The sequence below is a fragment of the Ranitomeya variabilis genome, chromosome 1, assembly GCF_051348905.1.
Source record: "Ranitomeya variabilis isolate aRanVar5 chromosome 1, aRanVar5.hap1, whole genome shotgun sequence".
NCBI lineage: Eukaryota > Metazoa > Chordata > Amphibia > Anura > Dendrobatidae > Ranitomeya > Ranitomeya variabilis.
Window position 1 is genome coordinate 353268476 of NC_135232.1, and position 27118 is coordinate 353295593.

At 41.9% G+C, this 27118-nt stretch overlaps 1 protein-coding gene across 2 annotated transcripts in view; it reads left to right on the forward strand.

The window, feature by feature from the left end:
- Positions 1–1028: 1028 nt before the first annotated feature.
- Positions 1029–27118, forward strand: part of LOC143794014 (kelch domain-containing protein 3-like) — a 170782-nt gene continuing 144692 nt past the window's right edge. The window contains exons 1-4 of one of the 2 annotated variants that reach the window (XR_013220380.1): positions 1029–1425; positions 1505–1576; positions 10261–10333; positions 13545–13587. Coding sequence is in view for 1 of the 2 variants with exons in the window: in XM_077280931.1 (XP_077137046.1) it covers positions 1515–1576; positions 10261–10333; positions 13545–13587 (178 nt within the window). In the remaining variant the exon portion in view is untranslated. The remainder of the gene's footprint in view (positions 1426–1504; positions 1577–10260; positions 10334–13544; positions 13588–27118) is intronic. The other variant, XM_077280931.1, reaches the window with a different exon arrangement.

Consider the following 27118-nt stretch of genomic DNA (forward strand, 5'->3'; position numbering starts at 1 on the left):
CTTAAGGATTTTATCCAGGGGTATAGTGAGGATTTTGAACCCAAAGGTACTACACAGAATTTGATAATATTAGGTCGTCATATTGAATATGTTGTCGTTAGTGTTGAGCACAAGTGGTCGCTACTCGAGTTTGCGTCACTGTACTTGAGTATGCACTGAGTATCATGGGTGCTCAAGTGACATTCTCGAATCCCTACCCGCATGTTTTGCGGTTGTTAGACATCTCCAAAAAATATGGAGATTGCCCATGTATGGCACGTAATCCATGTATTTTTTTTTGCTGTCTAAAAGTCGCAGAACATGCGGTGCAGAGACTCAAGCATGTCACTCGAGCACCTGTGATACACGGTGCATACCCGTGCACCCGATGTAAACTCGAGTAGCGAGAACTTGTGCTTAATACTAGTCGTCATATCGCCATCATTTTTTTACTTTTGAAAAAAACTTCAACCCTAACCCCAACCGTAACCCTAAGCCCAACTGTAACCGTAAGGGTAACGCTAAACCCAACCCTAACCACAACTCTAACTCTAAGCCCAACCCTGAGCCTAACCCTAATGGCACAGAGTGAAAGAAATAAAAATTATAGACAAAAAAAAATTTGACTAAGGAGATGACACCCGGGAGGAGACATACTAATTATTGACTTTTGGTTACTGTGATAGGGTCTATCAAAAGGAAACCAATAAGAAAAATACCTGCTGTTGCCGGCCGGTAGATCTCGGCGGGCTCACTACTCATGCGCTTGCCATTTTGGGGGCCAGGGGTCGGAGCAGGAGGGACCGGAGGATGGCGGAGGCCTGGGGGGGGGGGTTTTGATGAGGACATCACTTCTCTCTCCTCTGACATTTGCAGCAGATTTAAATGCAAGCCCTGCTAGGATTGATGAAAATCTCTGAAAAGATCTTCAGAAGATGTTGAGGGAATACGATTAATAATGTCCTGCTCTTTTATGTATATTTGCAAAAATTTGGCATTAGTTCTGCATTGCAGCAAAATTCACAATTTAGAGGTCAATGTGAATTTTATGTAAAAGTTTTTTTTTCCTTGGTGCCCATACTGTCTTGGAGAGTTCATACTATATGTGAGACATGCTTTTCCACACCTGGCACACAGTGATCTGATCTCCTGAACTTGCTGAAACAAAGAGTATAGCATATCAGCTTTACCTGCTATGTGTTCTTCTTAGCCGGAAACTGTTCATGCAAATTTCATACTTTGCTGGCTGTCTTTGTTTGCTCTGATCCATGGCAACAAGTGCCAAGTAAAATAAAGCATTCATCAAAGCTCCGGTCAGTATTCAGCTCTGTATACCTTTAGTTACTAAGTAGCTTTTATAGCTTCATGTCAAGTATTCTATTTAATCCTGCTTTGGAGACAGTGACCGGTCGCATCTGATAAGCGAAGAAGCTGTGTGGTGCACTGGTATGTAAAATAAACCATATGATTTTCCTAAATATGAAGGAGTTACGTTGCAAATTCATTGGATTTATGTTTTTTTAAGCTTGAAAAAAATGGCTTTGGCAAGCGGGCATTGGGTACAAAGCAACGTTGTTGGAGATGCACCAAGACCACGGTATGTTTAATGACTTATTTCTAATATTTATTTTATAAAAATGTAAATTGTGAAAAGAGACAAAGATAGGGTAGAATAGATACATTAGGGCCCTCCTATGTGTGCTTACAATCTACTTTACATCTTATTATTCTGCAATTCTTACTCTTTTCAAAGCACTCCTAAAATTGGTTGTACCAAGTTAGCAAGTAACTTGCAGATTGCTGGGGGTCTCACTTGTAGATCCCCCCTGTTCCTGAGCAGACAACCATGCACTGTCCGATGAGACAGCCGGAGATAGCCGAGTGCTTTGCTATCACAGATGTTTCAGTCATAGCTTTTTTCCTTCTGTTTTTATTCACTACCATTCTCTAAGGACATTTAATTGAAACAAATTCATGATTCGGGCTCACCAAGCAATGAATCGTTAAAGGCACAGCTCATCAGTATTGATATTGGTCACGAGGGTCTTGTCACCCAGCTCCAGTTCCTTTATTTTACTCTGGTGGTCCGGTCTCTTTTCATATAGCAATGCCTTGCTATGCTTTTTCTATACCTTTACTAACAGTGACCTGTATCTATAATGGTATAGCTTATTCAAGTCATTCTGTCCTTCACTGAACACAGCACCTTGGGTTCATTTCCTTATCTTAAAGGGTTTTTCACATTTTCATAAACGGACATTGTCAGATAGTGCTTTTCAAAACAAGCACTTTTGTCATTAAAGGCCCCGTCTCACTAAGCGATTTACCAACGATCACGACCAGCGATACGACCTGGCCGTGATCGTTGGTAAGTCGCTGTGTGGTCGCTGGGGAGCTGTCACACAGACAGCTCTCTCCAGCGACCAACGATCAGGGGAACGACTTCGGCATCGTTGAAACTGTCTTCAACGATGCCGAAGTCCCCCTGCAGCACCCGGGTAACCAGGGTAAACATCGGGTTACTAAGCGCAGGGCCGCGCTTAGTAACCCGATGTTTACCCTGGTTACCAAAAAAAACAAACACTACATACTCGCCTTTCGGTGTCCAGGTCCCTTGCCGTCTGCTTCCTGCTCTGACTGAGCCGCCGTACACTGAGAGCAGAGCGCAGCGGTGACGTCACCGCTGTGCTCTCACTTCTCGCTGTACGGCGGCTCAGTCAGTGAGAGCAGGAAGCAGACGGCAAGGGACCTGGACACCGAAAGGCGAGTATGTACTGTTTGGTTTTTTTTATATTTACGCTGGTAACCAGGGTAAACATCGGGTTACTAAGCGCGGCCCTGCGCTTAGTAACCCGATGTTTACCCTGGTTACCAGTGAAGACATCGCTGGATCGGTGTCACACACACCGATTCAGCGATGTCAGCGGGACCTCAACGACCAAAAAAAGGTCCAGGCCATTCCGACACGACCAGCGATCTCACAGCAGGGGCCTGATCGCTGGTACGTGTCACACATAGCGAGATCGCTACTGAGGTCGCTGTTGCGTCACAAAACTTGTGACTCAGCAGCGATCTCGCTAGCGATCTCGCTATGTGAGACGGGGCCTTTACTGCTTGTTAAAATTTGCAGCCATTCTAGGGATAGTAACACCTTTTTCTTCTGTTTACAGGTCATTGCCTAGGAGATCGACCACTGCTGCTGTCTAATATATAAGCACTGCACTGAAGCTGGGCAGGATTGAGAGATAATGGTGCATTCAAACAATCCTGATAGGCTTTGAAAAAGTGCTTACCAGCTCTACAGAAAAGGGCTTCTAAGCACTACACATGTTCTGTTGTCTAGCAGCGGTGGTCAGTCTCCAAGGCAACAAGCTGTAAACAAAAGAAAATTGTTAATATCTCAAGACCGACTGGAAAATGTAATAAGCATTAAATAGCGAAGTTGCTTATTTTCAAAAGCACTATCCAACATTTATCAATACATGGTTAACCATTTAGCCCCTTTACCCCCAAGGCTGTTTTCACCTTTCTGACCAGGCCCATTTTTACAATTCTGACCAGCGTCAATTTATGGGGTAATAATTCTGGAACGCTGCAACATATCCCACTGATTCAGAGAGTGTTTTTTTTTGTGACTCGTTGTACTTCATGTTAGTGGTAAATTTTGGCCGACATGTTTTTCGTTTTTATGAAAATATCAAAAATTTGACAAAAATGGGAAAATGTAGCAATTTTTAAACTTTGAGTTTTTATTCCCCTAAACTAGATAGTTATACCACACAAAATAGATAATAAATAGCATTTGCTACATGTCTACTTTACATCACCATTGTTTTTTTAAACATAATTTTTTTCGATAGGAAGTTAGAAGAGTTTAAGGTTGATCAGCAATTTCTCAATTTGTTGTTGCTTTACCCCTAGTTTTTAATTTTCAAAAGGGGTAATAGGAGAAAATGAACTGTGATTCGAAAGGAAGAGGTGCCATATTGGAGTTCAGATTTTGCTGGAATGGTTTGAGGGTGCCATGTCACATTAGCAGAGCCCCCGAGGTGCCAGAACAGTGGGGCATCATGTCTCAATGAATTCATCTATAGGTGCAGTGATCATATTGACGCCACGGGTGTGTCACGGAATTTTATACCATTGGGCAATGAATAAAAAATAACTACATTTTTACCACAGAAATTTTGTTTTAGCCCCAGCTTTTACATTTTCACATGAGGAAATGGGTAAAAATGGCACCAAAATTTGTCACGCAATTTCGGCTGAACAATGCAATACCCCATTGCTTTCTGGTTTCTAGTTTTTTTGGGAGGCAGAATTAACAAAAAACAGCAATTCCGAATTTTTTTGTGCTTTTTTTATGCCGTTAACCATGTTGTAAAAGTGATAAGGCAGCTTTAGGGTATGTTTCCACGGTCAGGAATGGCTCAGTATTTGTCCAGGATTTGACCCAGGTAAAATCTACACCAAATCTGCATCTGAGGTCAGTGGCAGGTCACATGCATTTTTTATGCGTTTTTTTCATTTGGAATTGTGTGTGTTTTTTGTAAGCTAAATAAAGATATACAAAAAAAAAGAATAGTGATGTAATTTCCTTGTCCAACCTCTTCTTTTACGTACTCCATTGAAGAATACACACACAGATAGATAGATAGATAGATAGATAGATAGATAGCTATATCTATCTATAGATCTATCATATCTATTATCTATCTGAAGATCTAGCTATCTATCTATCATATCTATCGATATTTCTATCTATCCATTATCTATCTATTATCTTTCTATAGATCTATCTACCTATCGATAGATAGATCTATAGATAGATATATCGATAGATGATAGATAGATAATGGATAGATACAATAGTTAGATAGATAGATAGATAGATATAATAAGTTATAGATATATCGATAGATAGATAGATAGATGATTGATAGATAGATAATAGGTACAACCCCTGGCAAAAAATATGGAATCACCGGCCTTGGAGGATGTTCATTCAGTTGTTTAATTGTGTAGATAAAAAGCAGATCACAGACATGGCACAAAACTAAAGTCACTTCAAATGGCAACTTTCTGGCTTTAAGAGACACTAAAAGAAATCAAGAACAAAAAATGTGATAGTCAGTAATGGTTACTTTTTTTTAACCAAGCATAGGGAAAAATTATGGAATCACTCAATTTTGAGGAAAAAATTATGGAATCGTGAAAAAGAAACAAACAAAAAACATTCCAAAACATCACTAGTATTTTGTTGCACCACCTCTGGCTTTTATAACAGCTTGCAGTCTCTGAGGCATGGAGTTAATGAGTGTCAAACAGTACTCTTCATCAATCTGGCTCCAACTTTCTCTGATTGCTGTTGCCAGATCAGCTTTGCAGGTTGGAGCCTTGTCATGGACCATTTTCTTCAACTTCCATCAAAGATTTTCAATTGGATTGAGATCTGGACTATTTGCAGGCCATGTCATTGACCTTATGTGTCTTTTTTCAAGGAATATTTTCACAGTTTTTGCGCTATGGCAGGATGCATTATTGTCTGAAAAATGATTTCATCATCCCCAAATATCCTTTCAATTGATGGGATAAGAAAAGTGTCCAAAATATCAACATAAACTTGTGCATTTATTGAAGATATAATGACAGCCATCTCCCCAGTGCCTTCACATGACATGCAGTCCCATATCATCAATGACTGTGGAAATTTGCATGTTCCCTTCAAGCAGTCATCTTTATAAATCTCATTGGAACAGCTCCAAACAAAAGTTCCAGCATCATCACCTGGCCCAATGCAGATTCGCGATTTATCACTGAATATGACTTTCATCCAGTCGTCCACAGTCCACGACTGCTTTTCCTTAGCCCATTGTAACCTTGTTTTTTTCTGCTTAGGTGTTAATGATGGTTTTCGTTTAGCTTTTCTGTATGTAAAACCCATTTCCTTTAGGTGGTTTCTTACAGTTCGGTCACAGATGTTGACTCCAGTTTCCACCCATTCGTTCCTGATTTGTTTTGTTGTGCATTTCCTGTTTTGGAGACATATTGCTTTAAGTTTCCGGTCTTGATGTTTTGATGTCTTCCTTGGTCTACCAGTATGTTTGCCTTTAAAATCCTTCCCATGTTGTTTGTATTTGGTCCAGATTTTAGTCACAGCTGACTGTGAACAACCAACATCCTTTGCAATATTGCGTGATGATTTACCTTCTTTTAAGAGTTTGATAATCCTCTCCTTTGTTTCAATTGACATCTCTCGTGTTGGAGCCATGATTCATGTCGGTCCACTTGGTGCAACAGCTCTCCAAGGTGTGATCCCTTCTTTTTAGATGCAGACTAATGAGCAGATCTAATTTGATGTAGGTGTTATTTTTGGGTATGAAAACTTACAGGGTGATTCCATAATTTTTTCCTCAGAATTGAGTGTTTCCATAATTTTCCCCTATGCTTGGTTAAAAAAAGTAACCATTACTGACTACCACATTTTTTGTTCTTGATTTCTTTTAGTGTTTCTCAAAGCCAGAAAGTTGCCATTTGAAATGACTTTAGTTTTGTGCCATGTCTGTGATCTGCTTTTTTCTTTTAATTCGTTTATTAACCATAAAATAAAGTAATACAATGTACACATTTGTATTCGTTATTGTGCACATAATACAGAGCATACGTTGTTTGTATAAAGTAGGGTGTTTACCCTTATTTATATCCAGAATGAGATTTATAACGACTGTGTATATCAAATCATTTACATCACGTGAACCATATAGATAGAAACATGGAACTAAAAATATACAAAGTTCCTAAACTACAACTGAAACTGTATTTATAGTGACTACTACTATTCCGCCATTTAACACTATACTTTATATTTTTCTCCGTGCGATGTCCCCAGAACAAAAGCCAAATCCCTTGTATTGATACTCAATCATTATGAATTTATAGAGTAAGGTGAGAGGCGTTCCTTTTATCCCAGATTTTACCAAATTTACCCGGACATCCTCTATTTTGATACAATGTGTGTTCATATGGGATAACTGAGTTCACCAGCTCAGTCCAGGTTCTAAGGAAGGGACACGATCCCCCCATCCACCATAATGACAATACCTTCCGTGCCATAAAGAGCGTTTCCCGTAGAAAAATCCCGACATAATGATCCCAGGCCTCCTCATCCCATACCCCAAACAGACAAACTAGCGGCTCAAGAGGAACAGGAGTAGACAATAGGGATGTTAATAATGACGTCACCTCTTTCCAATATTGAAGGATGACGGGGCACCTCCATATCATGTGAATAAAATCTGCATCTGGTGAGTGGCATCGTAAACATTCTGATGATTGAAATCGACCCATCCTAAAAAGTCGTATCGAAGTCAAATATGATTGATAGATTATGTATAACTGGGTCATCCTGTTATTAATCGATGGGGACACCCTGAGAGGGGATTCTAGAATTTCTTCCCATTCCTCTTCTTGTACATCAAGGATGAGTCCCTCCCATTTTCCCCTAACAGATCTTAAAGCAGACCCAGTTCCCAATGATAGTATATAGGTATGCAAAGAGGAGATAAGGCCCTGAGGACCTTGCGAATTAAGAATTCCTATCAGGGGTAACGACGAGATGGTTCGATATGCGCCCGTATTTCTCACGTACGACTGAAAGGCCGATCTCAGTTGTAAGTAACGAAAATCTCCTACTTTCCACTCATGTGGGAAAAACACCTTCTGCTCTGTTTCGATGGGGTGTTACTGCCTATGTTGTGTTGATAGACAGCTGGCAATGACGCGTTGAGAGTGGAAGAAAAGCATCTGCTCTATCCATGTGAAGTCACAGAAAGCAGGAGAATCGTCACCAAGAGCGGTCATTGACCACTTTAAGAGGGAGAGATTGTCACAGGGTAGAGCAGGCCGGTACTTCGCAACTATACCCTGGAAGAAACAGCACTGTGTCCAAAATATGATGTATAAATTTATTCAATTAACATAAGACATATATCAATACATGTAGGCAACAAATAAATCAGTTCAAGAGAAAATTCATAGACAAGATCAGGTAGAGAGCAGCATGTGCATCTGTATTACATCAAATGGGTTTTTACTCAGTAACAAAGTGCATAGTGCTTAAGTAAACCTAAGAGACACTTCGGAGTTGTGGAGGAGGTAAGAATACTTCATTATAAGCCTGTGCCTAGAATCAAACCTACTATAAGCCAACCCCACCATGTCCAGAAAGGCTCTTACCCATAATATGATGTAAAGGGTGAAGGGCCACCAGCCCCAATGTGCGTTTCGTGTCGGCTTCCTCAGGGGGCCGTGCTGCTTTGTGTGTCTAAACCAGGCATTAAAATTACCTCCCCACAGCTGTAACGAGTATCTGTAATGGCGCATGTGTACACTTGTCCACGCTGAAACTTACATCACTTCTGGCAGTCCCTATGACGCTGCCGGTCACTGTGAAAGTTCCGATGATATCAATAACCCGCACACGTCATAACTGGGTGCCATTGGTAAATGGAGCTGCATGTATCTGACAAGCAAAGAAAGGGTTATTAACCTCTTCAGCACCAAAGGAAACCAAATTAATTTAAAATGGGATCCAAACACATAGGCTGAATGGAAGATCTGCGATTCACAATACGCAGTGATCTTCTACCCCCAGTTCTCCCAGGTTGGCGTGACACACTTGTGACAGCTAAGCCGTACTGTACAGCCACGTATGGCATATTGCCACGTTCAGCAGAAATTGGTGCCAATTTTACCCATCACCCCAGTGAAAATGTAAAATCTGGGGCTAAAACAAACTTTTTGTTGTAAAAATGCAATTATTTTTTATTTACTGTGCATATAATGTAAAAACTTATTATCACTGCATCACTAGGTGAATTCATTGACAGTTATATTTTGCAAAATGGGGTCACTTACATGGGGTTCTGCTGTTCTGGCACCTCAGAGACTCTGCCAGTGGGTCATGGCACCCGCAAACCATAACATTAAAATCTGCAAATTTTCCCCTCCACATATGGGGTATTGCCATACTCAGAAGAAATTGCATAACACATTTTGGGTTCCATTTCTCCTGTGACACTTGTGCAAATAAAAAAAATTGGGCCTAAAAGAACATTTTGGTGGGAATTTTTTTTTATTTTCAGATTATAAACTTCTTTGAAGCACCTGGCACTTGAAGGTTCTTACCACACATCTAAGTACATTCCTTGAGGGTTCTAGTTTCCAAAATGGGGTCATTAGGGCTTTCCAAATGTGACATGGTACTCCTTCCCTTCCGAGCCCTGCCGTGCGCCCATACTGTAGTTTTCCCCCAGATATGGCACATCAGCCTACTCAGGAGAAATTGCACAGCAAATTTTGAGGTTCATTTTCTCTTCTTACCCTTCTGAAAATGAAAATTCTGTGGCTAAATTAAAATTTTTGTTAAAGTAAAATGTTCATTTTTTCCTTCCACATTGCATTATTTCCTGTAATGCACCTAAAGGGTTAATAAACTTCTTGAATGTGGTTTTGAAGAGTTTGAGGGGTGCAGTTTTTAGAATGGTGTCACTTGCATGTATTTCTTGTCATATTGTCCCCCAAAGTCACTTGAAATGTGATGTGGTCCCTTGGCGTTATAAATTTTGTTGGAAAAATTTGACATTTCTGTTCAATTTTTAACCCTTCTAATTTCCTTACTAAAAAAAATTATGATTCAAAATTGTGCTGATGTGAAGTAGAAATGTGGGAAATGTTATTTATTAACTATTTTGTGTGACATAGCTCTGTGGTTTAAGGGCATAAGAATTAAAAGATTGAAAATTGTGAAATTTTCAAAATTTTCACCAAATTCCTGATAATTTTGCAAATAAACGCAAGTTATATCAAACAAATGTTACCACTATCATGAAGTACAATATGTCATGAAAAAAAATTCTCAAAATCACTTGGATCCTTTGAAGCGTTCTAGAGTCATTATGACATAAAGTGACACTGGTCAGATTTAAAAAATGAGGCCCGGTCATTAAAACCTACAAAATGGCTCAATCCTTAAGGGGTTATGCAAAAACTTATAATTGATGAAGTCTTTGTCCGAAATGGATTTTCTTCACAGAAGTTCGGTGGTTAGTGAGCATTAGAAGGAGTCAGTATTTCATACACTAAGTAGACCCTGGAGAACACCAGGTCTAGTGTATTCCCATCTATTGTACCAATGTTAATACTGTGTTTATTGCCTTATGAGTTGTTAAAGCTGCATTCACATGTAATTAAATGAATACATTTTTTCTATACAATGTGTAGGTACGGCCATGCTTTAGCCGTCGCTGGCAATATTGCATTTATATTTGGAGGTTGCACACTTAATAAAGTTCTGGTAAGTGCCATCTTCCATGAAAAGCTATTGCATTACCACGAATATTATATACCATTTCTCAAATAACATGCACTACATGAATACTGACATATAGGATCATATGCAAATTATCAGTGGGCTTTTCCTGAAATGTAGAGTGAAGCAAGATGTCAGTCTTTTGCATATAATTTGGACAAAGTCTGTAGTTACAAAGGCCACAGGTGGAGTGAGAGATCCTACCCATGAGAACAGTCTAACATTTTATTTTCCTTATGTAGAGAAGATCATTCAGACGTCCGTTTTCACGTATGTGTTCTATCAATGATTTTCGCGAATACAGCATGTACTGTACCTGTTATAGTCTATGGGGCTGTTCACAAATAGGTATTTTTTGTGGACCATGTATCCATGCAAAAATCATGGAGAAATGTCCAGACGGTGTGCTGTCTGTGACTAACATTGCAAATGATAAAAGAAGCTTTGTAATTTATTTATTTTTCCATATGTGAAAATCACTAAAGAAACACTGACAGTAAAAACTGACACAATGACCAAATATTGATGAAACTTGGACCAAAAGACTGATGACCCCCTATTCCTTTTTTTTTGCATACATGAAACAGCATAGACATCTGAATGAGGCTTAACATGGTAGAATATTCTCCACATGCCACCAATTATGGTGGATTTGTACAATCTAACATTGTAAAATAATGCATACCATCCCTTTGCAGTTGTTTTTTTCAAATTACCATGAATACACCAAAAAGAAGAATTCCAAAACGACACATTAATATCATCATTAGATAGATAGATGGATAGATACACACACACAGGTGTTTCTCACAAAGTTAGAATATCATCAAAAAGTCAATTTATTTCAGTTCTTCAATACAAAAAGTGAAATTCATATATAGAGTCATTACAAACTGAGTGGTCTACAGTATTTCAAGCGTTTATTCCTGTTAATGTTGATGATTATGGCTTACAGTCAATGAAAACCCAAAAGTCATTGCCTCAGTAAATTAGAATAATTAACAAAAAACACCTGCAAAGCCCTTAGTCTGTTTAAGTAGGCTCCACAATCATGGGGAAGACTGCTGACTTCACAGATGTCCAGAAGGCAGTCATTGACACGCTCCACAAGGAGGGTAAGCCAGAATAGGTCATTGCTAAACAAGCTGGCTGTTCACAGAGTGCTGTATCCAAGCATATTAATGAAAAGTTGAGTGGAAGGAAAATGTGTGGTAGAAAAAGGTGCACAAGCAACTGGGATAACCACAGCCTTGATAGGATTGTTGAGAATAGGCCATTCAAAAACTATTAGGAGATTCACAAAGAGTAGACTGCTGCTGGAATCAATGCTTCAAGAGCCACCACACACAGATATATCCAGAACATGGGCTTCAAGTGTCGCATTCCTTGTGTCAAGCCACTCATGACCAATAGGCAATGCCAGAAGCGTCTTACCTGGGCCAAGGAGAAAAAGAACTCGACTTGCTCAGAGGTCCAAGGTGTTGTTTTCAGATGAAAGAAAATTTTGCATTTAATTTGGAAATCAAGGTCCCAGAGTCTGGAGGAAGAGTGGAGAGGCACACAATCCAAGCTGCTTGAGGTCTAGTGTGAAATTTCCACAATCAGTGATGGTTTGGGGAGCCATGTCATCTGCTGGTGTATTTCCACTGTGTTTTATCAAAACCAAAGTCAGCGCAGCTGTCTACCATGAAATTTTAGAGCACTTCATGCTTCCCTCTGCCGACAAGCTTTTTGGAAATGGAAATATCATTATCCAGCAGGATTTGGCACCTGTCCACACTGCCAAAAGTACCAATACCCGGTTTAAAAACAACAGCATCACTGTGCTTGATTGTCCAGCAAGCTCACCTGCCCTTAATCCCATAGAGAATCTATTGGATATTGTCAAGAGGAAGATGGGAGACACCAAACCCAGCAATGCAGACGAGCTGAAGGCTGCTATCAAAGCAACCTGGGCTTCCATAACACCTCAGCAGTGCCACAGGCTGATCGCCTCCATGCCACGCCGCATTGATGCAAAAGTCCCGACCAAGTATTGCGTGCATTTTCTTAACATACATTTCAGTATGCCAGCATTGCGGATTTTAAAATCATGTTTCAAGCTGGTGTTATAAAGTATGTTGAGTATCATCAACATTAACAGAATTAAACACTTGAAGTAGATCACTCTGTTTGTAATGACTCTATAGAATATGAGTTTCACTTTTTGTATTGAAGAACTGAAATAAATTAACTTATTGATGATATTCCAATTTTATGAGAAGCCTGTGTGTGTGTGTGTGTGTGTGTGTGTGTGTGTGTGTGTGTGTGTATATATGTGTATATATATCTATATATATATATATATATATATATATATATATATATACACACACACACACATTCCCCCTTCCTAATTTCATATTCTGTTGCTTGTTTGTCACACGTGTTTCAGATCACCAAGCAGATTTAAATATTAGACAAACATAACACAAGTAAACACAAAATGCAGTTTTTAAATGAAGGTCTTTATTATTAAGGGGAAAAAGAAAGCACTACGTGAAAGTGATTGCCCCTAAACCTAATAACTGGTGGGCCACCCCTGGCAGCAACAACTACAATAAAGCCTTTGCGATAACTGACAATCAGTCTTTTACAACTCTCTGGAGGAATTTTGGCCCACTCATCATTGTATAATTGTTGTAATTTAGCCACATTGGAGGGTTTCCGAGCATGAACCGCCTTTTCGGATCGGATCAGGACTTTGATCGGATTAAGGTCAGGACTTTGACAAGACCACTCCAAGGTCTTAATTTTGTTTTTCTTATGCCATTAAGAGGTGGACTTGCTGGTGTGTTTTGGATCATTGTATAAACCAAATGCTCTTCAGCTTGAGGTCATGAACAGATGATCGGGCATTCTCTTTCAGCATTTTTTGGTAGACCGCAGAATTCATGGTTCCATTTATTACGACAAGTCTTCCAGGTCCTGAAGCAGCAAAACAGCCCTAGACCATCATACTACCACCACCATATTTTACTGTTGGTATGATGTTCCTTTTCTGAAATGCTGTGTTATTTCTTTGGATGTTCTTGTGGGGTCTTTTGTGACCTCTTGGATGAGTAGTCGCTGCACTCTTGGGGTAATTTGGGTTGGCTGGCCACTACTGGGAAGGTTCACCACTTTTCCATGATTTTGCCAATTTCTCTTTTTATAGGATGAGGAGCCAGTGTATCTGAATGACTTTTACATGCTTTCAAGTAAGTGTTTCTTACTCAATAATATAGTGTATAGAACTAAAAATGTGAAATTAAGATATGTTCAGTTACAGCAAGGTATATACACTCACCGGCCACTTTATTAGGTACACCATGCTAGTAACGGGTTGGACCCCCTTTTGCCTTCAGAACTGCCTCAATTCTTCGTGGCATAGATTCAACAAGGTGCTGGAAGCATTCCTCAGAGATTTTGGTCCATATTGACATGATGGCATCACACAGTTGCCGCAGATTTGTCGGCTGCACATCCCAAAGATGCTCCATACAAGGCAGGATGGATCCATGCTTTCATGTTGTTTACGCCAAATTCTGACCCTACCATCCGAATGTCGCAGCAGAAATCGAGACTCATCAGACCAAGCAACGTTTTTCCAATCTTCTACTGTCCAATTTCGATGAGCTTGTACAAATTGTAGCCTCAGTTTCCTGTTCTTAGCTGAAAGGAGTGGTACCCGGTGTGGTCTTCTGCTGCTGTAGCCCATCTGCCTCAAAGTTCGACGCACTGTGCGTTCAGAGATGCTCTTAGGCCTACCTTGGTTGTAACGGGTGGCGATTTGAGTCACTGTTGCCTTTCTATCAGCTCGAACCAGTCTGCCCATTCTCCTCTGACCTCTGGCATCAACAAGGCATTTCCGCCCACAGAACTGCCGCTCACTGGATTTTTTTTCTTTTTCGGACCATTCTCTGTAAACCCTAGAGATGGTTGTGCGTGAAAATCCCAGTAGATCAGCAGTTTCTGAAATACTCAGACCAGCCCTTCTGGCACCAACAACCATGCCACGTTCAAAGGCACTCAAATCACCTTTCTTCCCCATACTGATGCTCGGTTTGAACTGCAGGAGATTGTCTTGACCATGTCTACATACCTAAATGCACTGAGTTGCCGCCATGTGATTGGCTGATTAGAAATTAAGTGTTAACAAGAAGTTGGACAGGTGTACCTAATAAAGTGGCCGGTGAGTGTATAATGCAGTCACCTACTGAAATAATTTTTTTTTTGTTTCTTCTTTATAATGATCAGTACAGTTGCTTTTTGCATAGAATTAATTTAACATTTCATGAAAAATATAATTCTATCTAATTATGCTCTATTTAATTTGTATGGAAAATGAATATAAATTAGTATTATGAAAAGTTAATATATAAAATGTTGGAGACTGGTGCTACTATGAGGGGTCTATAAACTGTGAGATTAGGTCCACATATATGGAGGTTTGTCATTTAGATCTTTCGACATGTCGGATTTTTTTTCTCAAAGCAGATTCAAAATTGTTGCCAAACAAGCTTTTAGCTACGGTATCTAGGTATACTTTCATATGAATGTATTTTGAGTTAGAGTGTTGTGAAAAACTGACCTAATATGGGCAGCATTTAAATCAATATTAGTCTATATGCTGGGGCCCACGCTCTACTTTCCACACTGACTGAAGGACCATAGGGAAAAAAATCACAGCATATTCCAATTTGGTCCGATTTACAGACCAAACTAGTGAATGTTAATAGCAGGCTGCTTCTGGCGAGCACGCAGAGCTGCAAATTGCGGACGTGACTGATCTGATAAATTCTGCAGTCATTGTGAACTGAGCCTCAGGTGTATGGCAATGTCTAGAATTGCTTCTGAACCAATTTTACTGTGTGAGCAAGACCTGGAGCAAGGATAAACATGATCTATAAAAATACTAAATAAAATAAGCAAGAAATAGGAAAAAAGTTAGCATTGTTACCCCATACTTCCCTTACTTAAAGAGCAATCCTTTCCAGAATCTGACTCAGGCCGCTTTCACACAATCAGTATTTGGTCAGTATTTTACCTCAGTATTTGTAAGCCAAAATCAGGAGTGGAACAATCAGAGGAAAAGTATAATAGAAACGCATCACCAGTCCACTTCTGTATTATCACCCACTCCTGGTTTTGGCCTACAGATACTGATGTAAAATACTGACCAAATACTGAACGTGTGCATGTGGCCTTAACTGCATTTTGCTTGGGCGTCAAGTATAGACATAATCACACATGATGTATGTATGTTACACCAAACATATAATTGTCTCTTAACACTGATTTGTCTGTTTTAGGCTAGATGTAGATGACCATGTATTGTCTCATCTCAAAGAATTGGGTCTATTATGCAAATCACACTCATATCCTATTCTCCCGAATAAGGAAAAGAAGGAGAAAAACTATTTCTCCATCATCTCCATTCTGTCAGTCCTTGGAAACCAGAGTGCACTTAGATGACATCTGAGCGCAGTCTGATGGTTCCCAACGACTAATTGACTTGTGAGGCTGAGTGCAATCTGAATATCAGATCACCCGCAGGCATGCAGTGATTTATTTCCTTGGGCAGACTTGAAATAAACTGATATGTGCACAACCATATAGAATAACATTGATCCAAGTGCGATCCGACATTTTGTTGCATCGAAAATATGGCTATGTGCACGAGCCCTTACACTGCATCTTTACTGAAATTTTCAAACTGTCAAAAATGTTACAGTATTTTTCCCAATATATGGATTCACCTGGGTGGTCCATTTATAAAGTTGCATTAAAAAATGGCTGACTTCAAAATGGTCACCATGGTCACCACCCATCTTGAAAAGTTTTCCCCCTCCCATATACTAATGTGCCACAAACAGGAAGTTGGTATCACCAACCATTTCCATTTTATTTAGGTGTATCCATATACATGGCCCACCCTGTATGTAATCTGAGAGCAGCGTGCTGTTCGACAGAGAGCCTGATTCTAGGGACAGCAAAAACAGTTGAGCAGTTTTAGGAGGTATTGCTTTATCCCTGAGAACACCCATTTTGAACTCTTTTGTCATGTGTATATATTGGTTTTCTTTTTTTTTAACAATGTTGTCTAAAGTGGCACTTGTAGTTGCATTTGTAGTACTTTTTCTTTCGTTATTTTTCTGCTTATGTCCATAAAGCGGAGGTTGCTGTATTATATTTGGAAAGGCTGCTTAGTTTGGGGGTAAGTTTTAGCATGATGTAGAACAGGGGTGAGCAATTAATTTTCCCGCGGGGCCACGAGAGAGACTGTGACTGTTGTGGATGGCTGAAAAAAATAGGCTAAAATTAATTCTGCTCAATATTAATATTACCATGTTAATTATTATTATTTTATATTAATATTAATTGTATCACTTAATATTAAGAATACTGAAATTCCCCCTATATACTGTGCTAGCTGTTTCTAGCCAGCTAACGCTCGACATGCTCATTGCTATCTAATTAACGCTGCTAGTGATTAAACTAAAGTAAATAATGACAACATTCAATAGCGCTTACGCAGGTGGTAAATTAACTTAAAATGAAGTTAATAACAATAATAATTAAAAATCAGAATAATACTAATACATTTTATTCACAGTGTAAAATCCAAAGCAAACTGGATTCGTGTGGTAATGTGTGGGGACGCAGCCTCGTGTGGTAATGTGGAGGGACAGAGCCTCGTATGGTAATTTGTGGGGACAGAGCCTCGTGTGGTAATGTGGAGGGACGGAGCCTCGTGTGGTAATGTGTGGGGACAGAGCCTTGTGTGGTAATGTGTGGGGACGGAACCTCGTGTGGTAATGTGGAGGGACAGAGCCTCGTGTGGTAATGTGTGGGGACAGAGCCTTGTGTGGTAATGTGTGGGGACGGAACCTCGTGTGGTAATGTGGAGGGACAGAGCCTCGTGTGGTAATGTGTGGGGACGGAGCCTCGTGTGGTAATGTGGAGGGACAGAGCCTCGTATGGTAATGTGTGGGGACAGAGTCTCGTGTGGTAATGTGTGAGGACGGAGCCTCGTATGGTAATGTGTGGGGACGGAGCCTCGTGTGGTAGTGTGTGGGGACGGAGCCTCGTGTGGTAATGTGGGGGCGGGATTATGTGGTAATATGGTGGACTGGACTATGTGTGGTAATCTGGTGGGGGGGCGGGATTATGTGTGGTAATGTGGTGGGGGCGGGATTATGTGTGGTAATGTGATGGGGCAGGATTATGTGTGGTAATGTGGTGGGGGCGGGATTATGTGTGGTAATGTGGTGGGGAGGCAGGATTATGTGTGGTAATGTGGTGGGGGGTGGGATTTTGTGTGGTAATGTGATGGGGGCGGGATTATGTGTGGTAATGTGGTGGGGGGTGGGATTATGTGTGGTAATGTGGTGGGGGGGCGGGATTATGTGTGGAAATGTGGTGGGGGGGCGGTATTATGTATGGTAATGTGGGGGGCGGGATTATGCGTGGTAATGTGGTGGGGGGCGGGATTATGCGTGGTAATGTGGTGGGGGCGGGACTATGTGTGGTAATGTGGGACGGGATTGTGTGTGGTATTGTGGGGGGCGGGATTGTGTGTGGTGGGGGGTGGGATTGTGTGTGGTAATGTGGTGGGGCGGGATTATGCGTGGTAATGTGGTGGGGGGTGGGTGTTATGATCCTAGTGGCAAGGATCGCAAGTTTGACTAGCTAAGTAACTAAACCGATGACCAGCTCTGGGGAAGTGGTATCTGGATTGACCGCAACCTGATCCTATCCGCAAACAACTATAGGCAGCCGTGGAACGTTACCTGGAAATCCTAGACGTCTCTTCACGGCCTGAGAAACTACCTATTCCTAGAGGGAACGTAAAGTCCTTACTTGCCTCAGAGAAATGACCCCAAAGATATAGAAAAGCCCCCCACAAATATTAACGGTGAGTTAAGGGGAAAGCACAAACGCAGAGATGAAATAGATTTAGCAAATGAGGCCCGCTAACACTAGATAGCAGAAAATAGGAAGGGAGCTGTGCGGTCAATAGAAAACCCTAAGCAAAATATCCACGCAGAGATTGCTCGAGCCCCCACACCAACTAACGGTGCGGGGGAAGCAACTCCGTACCCCAGAGCTTACCAGCAGCAAGAACTCACATATTAGCAAGCTGGACTAAACTCATCATACACTGAAATCATATTGCAGACTGATGAGCAAAAAAATAATCAAACAGAAACTTAGCTTCTCCAGAAGAGACTGAAAACGAAGATAATCAGGGGAGATCAGAATAGCACTGAATACATCGACAGCCGGCAACAAGTGGAGGTGAAGCAGAGCTAAATAGGAAACTCCCTAGTGCATAACGAGGCAGCTGATCCAGCCACAGATCCGCAGGATAACAAACAAAGCCACCAGGGGGAGCCCAAAAACAAAACTCACACAAAACCACCTGTGACCACAAGAGGGAGCCCGAAAACAGAGTTCACAACAGTACCCCCCCCTTGAGGAGGGGTCACCGAACCCTCATCAAAAACCCCCAGGGCGATCAGGGTGAGCCACATGGAAGGCACGAACCAAATCAGCCGCATGAACATCAGAGGCGACAACCCAGGAATTATCCTCCTGACCATAGCCCTTCAACTTAACCAAATACTGAAGCCTCCGTCTAGAAATACGAGAATCCAAGATCTTCTCCACCACGTATTCCAATTCTCCCTCAACCAGCACAGGGGCAGGAGGCTCATCCGAAGGAACCACAGGCACCACATACCTCCGCAACAACGACCGATGGAACACATTATGAATAGCAAACGATGCTGGGAGGTCCAAACGAAATGACACAGGGTTAAGGACTTCCAAAATCTTATAAGGACCGATAAACTGAGGCTTGAACTTGGGAGAGGAGACCTTCATAGGAACAAAGCGAGAAGACAACCACACCAAGTCCCCAACGCGAAGTCGGGGACCCACACAGCGACGGCGGTTGGCAAAGCGCTGAGCCTTCTCTTGTGACAGCTTCAAATTGTCCACCACATGATCCCAAATCTGATGCAACCTATCCACCACAAGATCCACTCCAGGACAGTCAGAAGGCTCCACCTGACCCGAGGAAAAACGAGGATGAAACCCCGAATTACAAAAAAAAGGCGAAACCAAAGTAGCAGAACTAGCCCGATTATTAAGGGCAAATTCGGCCAATGGCAAAAAAGCCACCCAGTCGTCCTGATCAGCAGAAACAAAACATCTTAAATAGGTTTCCAAGGTCTGATTAGTTCGCTCGGTCTGGCCATTCGTCTGAGGATGGAAGGCCGACGAAAAAGACAAATCAATGCCCATCTTAGCACAAAAGGTCCGCCAAAATCTAGACACAAACTGGGATCCTCTGTCGGAAACAATATTCTCAGGGATCCCGTGCAAACGAACCACATTTTGAAAAAACAGCGGAACCAACTCGGAGGAGGAAGGCAACGTAGGCAAGGGCACCAAATGGACCATCTTAGAAAAATGATCACACACCACCCAGATGACAGACATTCTCTGAGAGACAGGGAGATCTGAAATAAAATCCATGGAAATGTGCGTCCAAGGCCTCTTTGGGACAGGCAAAGGTAGCAGCAAACCACTGGCACGAGAACAGCAAGGCTTAGCCCGAGCACAAATTCCACAAGACTGCACAAAGGAACGCACATCCCGCGACAAGGAAGGCCACCAAAAGGACCTGTCCACCAAATCTCTGGTACCAAATATTCCAGGATGGCCTGCCAACACCGAAGAATGAACCTCGGAAATAACTCTGTTGGTCCATCTATCTGGGACAAACAGTCTCTCCGGTGGACAACGGTCAGGTCTATCCGCCTGAAACTCCTGCAGCACTCGTCGCAAATCTGGGGAGATGGCAGACAAAATCTCCCCTTCTCTGAGGATACCAGCCGGCTCAGAATCTCCAGGAGAGTCAGGCACAAAACTCCTAGAAAGAGCATCAGCCTTCACATTCTTCGAACCAGGCAGGTACGAGACCACGAAATCAAAACGAGAGAAAAACAACGACCAACGAGCCTGTCTAGGATTCAGCCGCTTGGCCGACTCGAGATAAATCAGATTTTTGTGATCAGTCAAGACCACCACACGATGCTTAGCTCCCTCGAGCCAATGTCGCCACTCCTCAAATGCCCACTTCATAGCCAACAACTCCCGATTACCGACATCATAATTCCGCACGGCAGGCAAAAACTTTCTTGAAAAGAAAGCACATGGCTTCATCACAGAGCCATCAGAGCTTCTCTGCGACAAAACAGCCCCCGCTCCAATCTCAGAAGCATCAACCTCGACCTGGAAAGGAAGAGAGACATCTGGCTGACATAAGACCGGAGCCGAGGAAAACCGGTGCTTCAGCTCCCGAAAGGCCTCCACAGCCGCAGGAGACCAATTAGTAACATCAGAACCCTTCTTGGTCAAATCCGTCAAAGGCTTAACAACACCAGAAAAATTAGCGATGAAGCGACGGTAAAAATTAGCAAAACCCAAGAACTTCTGAAGACTCTTAACAGATGTAGGCTGAGTCCAGTCATGAATAGCCTGAACCTTGACTGGGTCCATCTCAATAGTAGAAGGGGAAAAAATGAAACCCAAAAAAGAAACCTTCTGGACTCCAAAAAGACATTTTGAGCCCTTCACAAATAAAGCCTTGGCACGCAGGACCTGAAACACCATCCTGACCTGCTTAACATGGGACTCCCAATCATCAGAAAAAAACAGAATATCATCCAGATACACAATCATAAATTTATCCAGATACTCGCGGAAGATGTCGTGCATGAAGGACTGAAAGACAGAAGGAGCGTTAGAAAGTCCAAAAGGCATCACCAAGTACTTGAAATGGCCTTCGGGCGTATTAAATGCAGTTTTCCATTCATCACCCTGCTTAATACGCACAAGGTTATACGCACCACGAAGATCTATCTTGGTGAACCAACTAGACCCCCTAATGCGAGCAAACAGATCAGATAACAATGGCAAAGGATACTGAAATTTGACCGTGATTTTATTTAGAAGGCGATAATCAATACAAGGTCTCAGGGAACCATCCTTCTTAGCCACAAAAAAGAATCCCGCACCCAGAGGGGAGGAGGAGGGGCGAATAAGTCCTTTCTCCAAAGACTCCTTTATATAACTCCGCATAGCAGCATGCTCCGGCACTGACAAATTGAAAAGTCGTCCCTTAGGAAACTTACTACCAGGAATCAAATTTATAGCACAATCACAATCCCTATGAGGAGGTAGAGAACTGAGTTTGAGCTCATCAAATACATCCTGGTAGTCCGACAAAAACGCAGGGACTTCAGAAGGAGTGGATGAAGCAATTGACACCACAGGAGCATCGCCATGAATTCCCTGGCAACCCCAACTTGACACAGACATTGCTTTCCAATCCAGAACTGGATTATGAGTCTGCAACCATGGCAGACCCAACACGACAACATCATGCAAATTATGCAGAACAAGAAAGCGAATCACCTCCTGATGAACAGGAGTCATGCACATGGTCACTTGCATCCAGTACTGAGGTTTATTCATATCCAATGCTGTAGCATCAATACCCCTTAGTGGAATAGGGAATTTTAAAGGCTCCAAAACAAAACCACAGCGCCGGGCAAATGACAAATCCATCAGGCTCAGGGCAGCACCTGAATCTACAAAAGCCATAACCGGGTAAGATGACAGGGAACAAATCAGGGTAACAGACAAAATGAACTTAGGCTGTAAAGTACCGATGGTGACAGATTTATCAAACTTTTTTGTGCGCTTAGAGCATGCTGAGATAACATGAGCTGAGTCACCACAGTAAAAGCACAACCCATTTTGCCGTCTATAATTTTGCCGTTCACTTCTGGTCAGAATTCTATCACATTGCATAGACTCAGGTGTCTGTTCAGAAGACACCGCCAAATGGTGCGCAGGTTTGCGCTCCCGCAAACGCAGATCAATCTGAATGGCCAGAGTCATTGACTCATTCAGACCTGCAGGCGTAGGGAACCCCACCATGACATTCTTAATGGCTTCAGAAAGACCCTTTCTGAAATTTGCAGCCAGGGCACACTCATTCCATTGAGTAAGCACCGACCATTTCCGAAATTTCTGGCAATACACCTCTGCTTCATCTTGCCCCTGAGAGAGGGCCAACAAAGCTTTTTCAGCCTGGTTCTCAAGATTAGGTTCCTCATAGAGCAATCCAAGGGCCAGAAAAAACGCATCCACACTGAGCAATGCAGGATCCCCTGGCGCCAATGCGAAGGCCCAATCTTGAGGGTCGCCACGCAAGAAAGAAATAATAATCTTAACTTGCTGAATGGAATCACCAGAGGAACGAGGTTTCAAAGAAAGAAACAATTTGCAATTGTTCTTAAAATTCAGGAACCTAGATCTATCTCCAGAAAACAACTCCGGAATAGGCTCTGACATAGGACTGTGAACAACAAAATCCTGAATACTTTGTACCCTTGCAGCAAGATGATCTACACTGGAGGCCAAACTCTGGATATCCATGTCAGCAGCTGAACTCAGAGCCACACCAAGATTAAGAGGAGGAGAGAAGCTAGACACAGAGCAGCTAGACACACGGCAGCAAAAAAAAAAAAAAAAATTCCTCAAGGCTTCTCTTCTCCTGCTTCTGCCATGCAATTAACACTTTATGGGCCGGCTGTACTGTTATGATCCTAGTGGCAAGGATCGCAACTTTGACTAGCTAAGTAACTAAACCGACGACCAGCTCTGGGGAAGTGGTATCTGGATTGACCGCAACCTGATCCTATCCGCAAACAACTATAGGCAGCCGTGGAACGTTACCTGGAAATCCTAGACGTCTCTTCACGGCCTGAGAAACTACCTATTCCTAGAGGGAACGTAAAGTCCTTACTTGCCTCAGAGAAATGACCCCAAAGATATAGAAAAGCCCCCCACAAATATTAATGGTGAGTTAAGGGGAAAGCACAAACGCAGAGATGAAATAGATTTAGCAAATGAGGCCCGCTAACACTAGATAGCAGAAAATAGGAAGGGAGCTGTGCGGTCAATAGAAAACCCTAAGCAAAATATCCACGCAGAGATTGCTCGAGCCCCCGCACCAACTAACGGTGCGGGGGAAGCAACTCCGTACCCCAGAGCTTACCAGCAGCAAGAACTCACATATTAGCAAGCTGGACTAAACTCATCATACACTGAAATCATATTGCAGACTGATGAGCAAAAAAATAATCAAACAGAAACTTAGCTTCTCCAGAAGAGACTGAAAACGAAGATAATCAGGGGAGATCAGAATAGCACTGAATACATCGACAGCCGGCAACAAGTGGAGGTGAAGCAGAGCTAAATAGGAAACTCCCTAGTGCATAACGAGGCAGCTGATCCAGCCACAGATCCACAGGATAACAAACAAAGCCACCAGGGGGAGCCCAAAAACAAAACTCACACAATACCACCTGTGACCACAAGAGGGAGCCCGAAAACAGAGTTCACAACAGGTGGGTGTTGTGTGTGGTATTGTGGTGGGGGCGGGATTGTGTGTGGTATTGTGGTGGGGTGGGATTTTGTGTGGTAATGTGGTGGGGGCGGGATTGTGTGTGTGTGTGGTATTGTGGAGGGGGGGCGGGATTGTGTGTGGTAATGTGGTGGGGGCGGGATTGTGTGTGGTATTGTGGTGGGGGGCGGGATTAGCGAGTAATCACGATGCCTCTTATATATATAGATGAGCCCACTCATGACCCCTTATGTAAAGTTTGTGCCCCTACATAGCCACCTATATGCGGTATGAGCCCACACACTTAGATACAGTGTGTGCCCCTACATAGCTCCCTGTATACAGCATTAGCCCCCACATAGCCCATCTATATATAATGAGTCCCCACATGACCCTTGTATATAGTGTGATAACCCTCTATATACAGTATGAGCCCACACATAGCCTCCTATATGCAGTATGAGCCCTCGCAAAGTCCCTTAAATGCAGTATGAGCCAAGATGCACGACCAGCTCTACCCTCACCTACTGTATCCTCACCCATCCCTTGCAGATTGTGAGCCCTTTCGGGTAGGGTCCTCTCTCCTACTGTACCAGTCTTGTATTGTTTAAAATTACTCTACTTGTTTTTATTATGTACACCCCTCCTCACATGTAAAGCGCCATGGAATAAATGGTGCTATAATAATAATGTAATCTAGACTCAGTTGCATACGCTGGTTGGTGGAAGAAGGAGCCGAAAGCTCCATCCTCCCCCAATGTATGCAGATAGTGGTGACAGTGGGCGGTTGTGGGAGAGGGCATGGTGCGGCTCCTGGGCCACTGTTTCAGCCCTTTGGCTATCTCGGTATGCAGGCTGAACTCTAACGGGTCGCAGTTTTCCCAACTCTGATTATAGTGTATTCTACTGTACCCAGGTAATGATTAGGCTATGTGCGCATGTTGCATATTTGCTTTCAGAAATTTCTGCAAGGTTTCTGCATCTCTTGGCAGAAAAATGCAGATAAAAATAAGAATGCTTTTTTGTAAATCCATAGAGCTAAATAAACATATAATATTTTAAAAAAAAAGAATTGTGATGTCATTTCCTTGTTCAACCTCTTCAGCCAGATACCCTCATTAATATAAAGTAAAGACACACACAAACACACACACAAGCCTATGTAGGAGCATTAACATAATTAACTTACATATGCTGCAACAAAACAGCAACTGTTAGAAATCTGCGCGAAAAGCAATATCTGTTTTTTGTTTTGTTTTTTTAAATTGCGTTTATAATTTCATAACCAGCAGAGGGAAAGCTGAGGGCTGATGTTAATATTTTGGGAAGGAGCCATAGCCAAAGGTTCCCTGGCTATTAAACTCCGCTTACAGCTGTTTGCCTAGCCTTTACTGGCTAGTTTACAGGGGAATCCCAGAAAAAAATTGACATGGGGTTCCCCTATAAAATCAAACCAGCAAAGGCTAGGCAGAAAGCTGCAGGCTGATATTAATAGCTTGGGAAGGGGCCATGGATATTGCCCCTCAGGCTAAAAACATCAGCTCTCAGCCGCCCCAAAAATGGCGCATCTTATAGATGTGCCAATTCTGGCACTTAGCTTCGCTCTTCCCATTTGCCCTGTAGCGGTGGCAAGTGGGGTTGATATTTGTGGGGTTGATGTCACCTTTGTATTGTCAGGTGACATCAAGCCCACAGGTTAGTAATGGACATGTGTCTATGAGACACTTATCTATTACTAACCCCATAGTGATATTGTATAAAACACAGACACCCAGAATAAAGTCCTTTATTTGAAACTAGCTGTACTACCCGGCTTCGCCAGGGGTAATAACTGCTGTTAGCAAAATAGAATGTGTTAACAAAAATGTATTCTGCACAAAAAACCACAAAACAAATAGATAGAAATGTAATTATTAAAAGGCAAAAACTAAGCTAATAGAAGCATTTTACAACATATATTTCAACACCAGAGATATTCCACACAGATTTAACTAAATTGGCCAAGTAATGTGAAGTAATCTTCTACTACTTAATCGAGAGCCTTTTGATAAACGACAATCTTAGTTTTTCCTTCAGGTGCAAAGACAAACAGATTTTTGGCTGTTCCAACTCTTGAACAGGCCACATAAAGTTGACCATGAGAAAAGCATGGAGATTGTAAATCTAAGCTAGCTGAAGAGCCCGGCGTTGCCTGGGCATAGTAAATATCTGTGGTTAGTTATAGCACCTCACTTCTCTTATTTTCCCATCACGCCTCTCATTTTCCCCATCACATCTCTCATTTTCTCCCTCACACCTCTCATTTTCCCCCTCACTCCTCTTATTTTCCCCCTCACTCCTCTCATTCCCCCCTAACACTTGTCATTTCGACCTCACATCTGTCATTTTCCGATCACTCCACTGTTTTCCCTCACTCCTCTCATTTTGCACTCACACCTTTTCATTTTCACCTCACACCTCTCATTTTCACCTCAGTATATACATGTTTGTCATCTCCCTTATATATAGTATACACCTGTATGTCATCTCCTGTATATAGTATATACCTGTATGTCATCTCCCCTGTATATAGTATATACCTGCTGTGTGTCATCTCCCCTGTATATAGTATATACCTGTATGTCATCTCCTCCTATATATAGTATATACCTGTATGTAATCTCCTCCTGTATATAGTATATACCTGTGTGTCATCTCACCTATATATAGTATATATCTGTGTGTCATCTCCTATATATAGTATATACCTGTATGTCATCTCCTCCTATACATAGCATATACCTGTATGTCATCTCCTCCTGTATATACTATATACCTGTAGGTAATCTGCTCCTGTATATAGTATATACCTGTGTGTCATCTTCTGTATATAGTATATACCTGTATGTCATCTCCTGCTGTATGTAGTATGTACCTGTATGTCATCTCCTCCTCTATATAGTATATACCTGTGTGTCATCTCTCCTGTATATAGTATATATCTGTGTGTCATCTCCTCCTGCATATAGTATATACCTGTGTCATCTCCCCTGTAAATAGTATATACCTGTGTGTCATCTCCTCCTGTATATAGTATATATCTGTATGTCATCTCCTCCTGTATTAGACCTCGTTCACACGTTATTTGGTCAGTACTTTTACCTCAGTATTTGTAAGCTAAATTGGCAGCCTGATAAATCCCCAGCCAACAGTAAGCCCACCCCCTGGCAGTATATATTAGCTCACACATACACATAATAGACTGGTCATGTGACTGACAG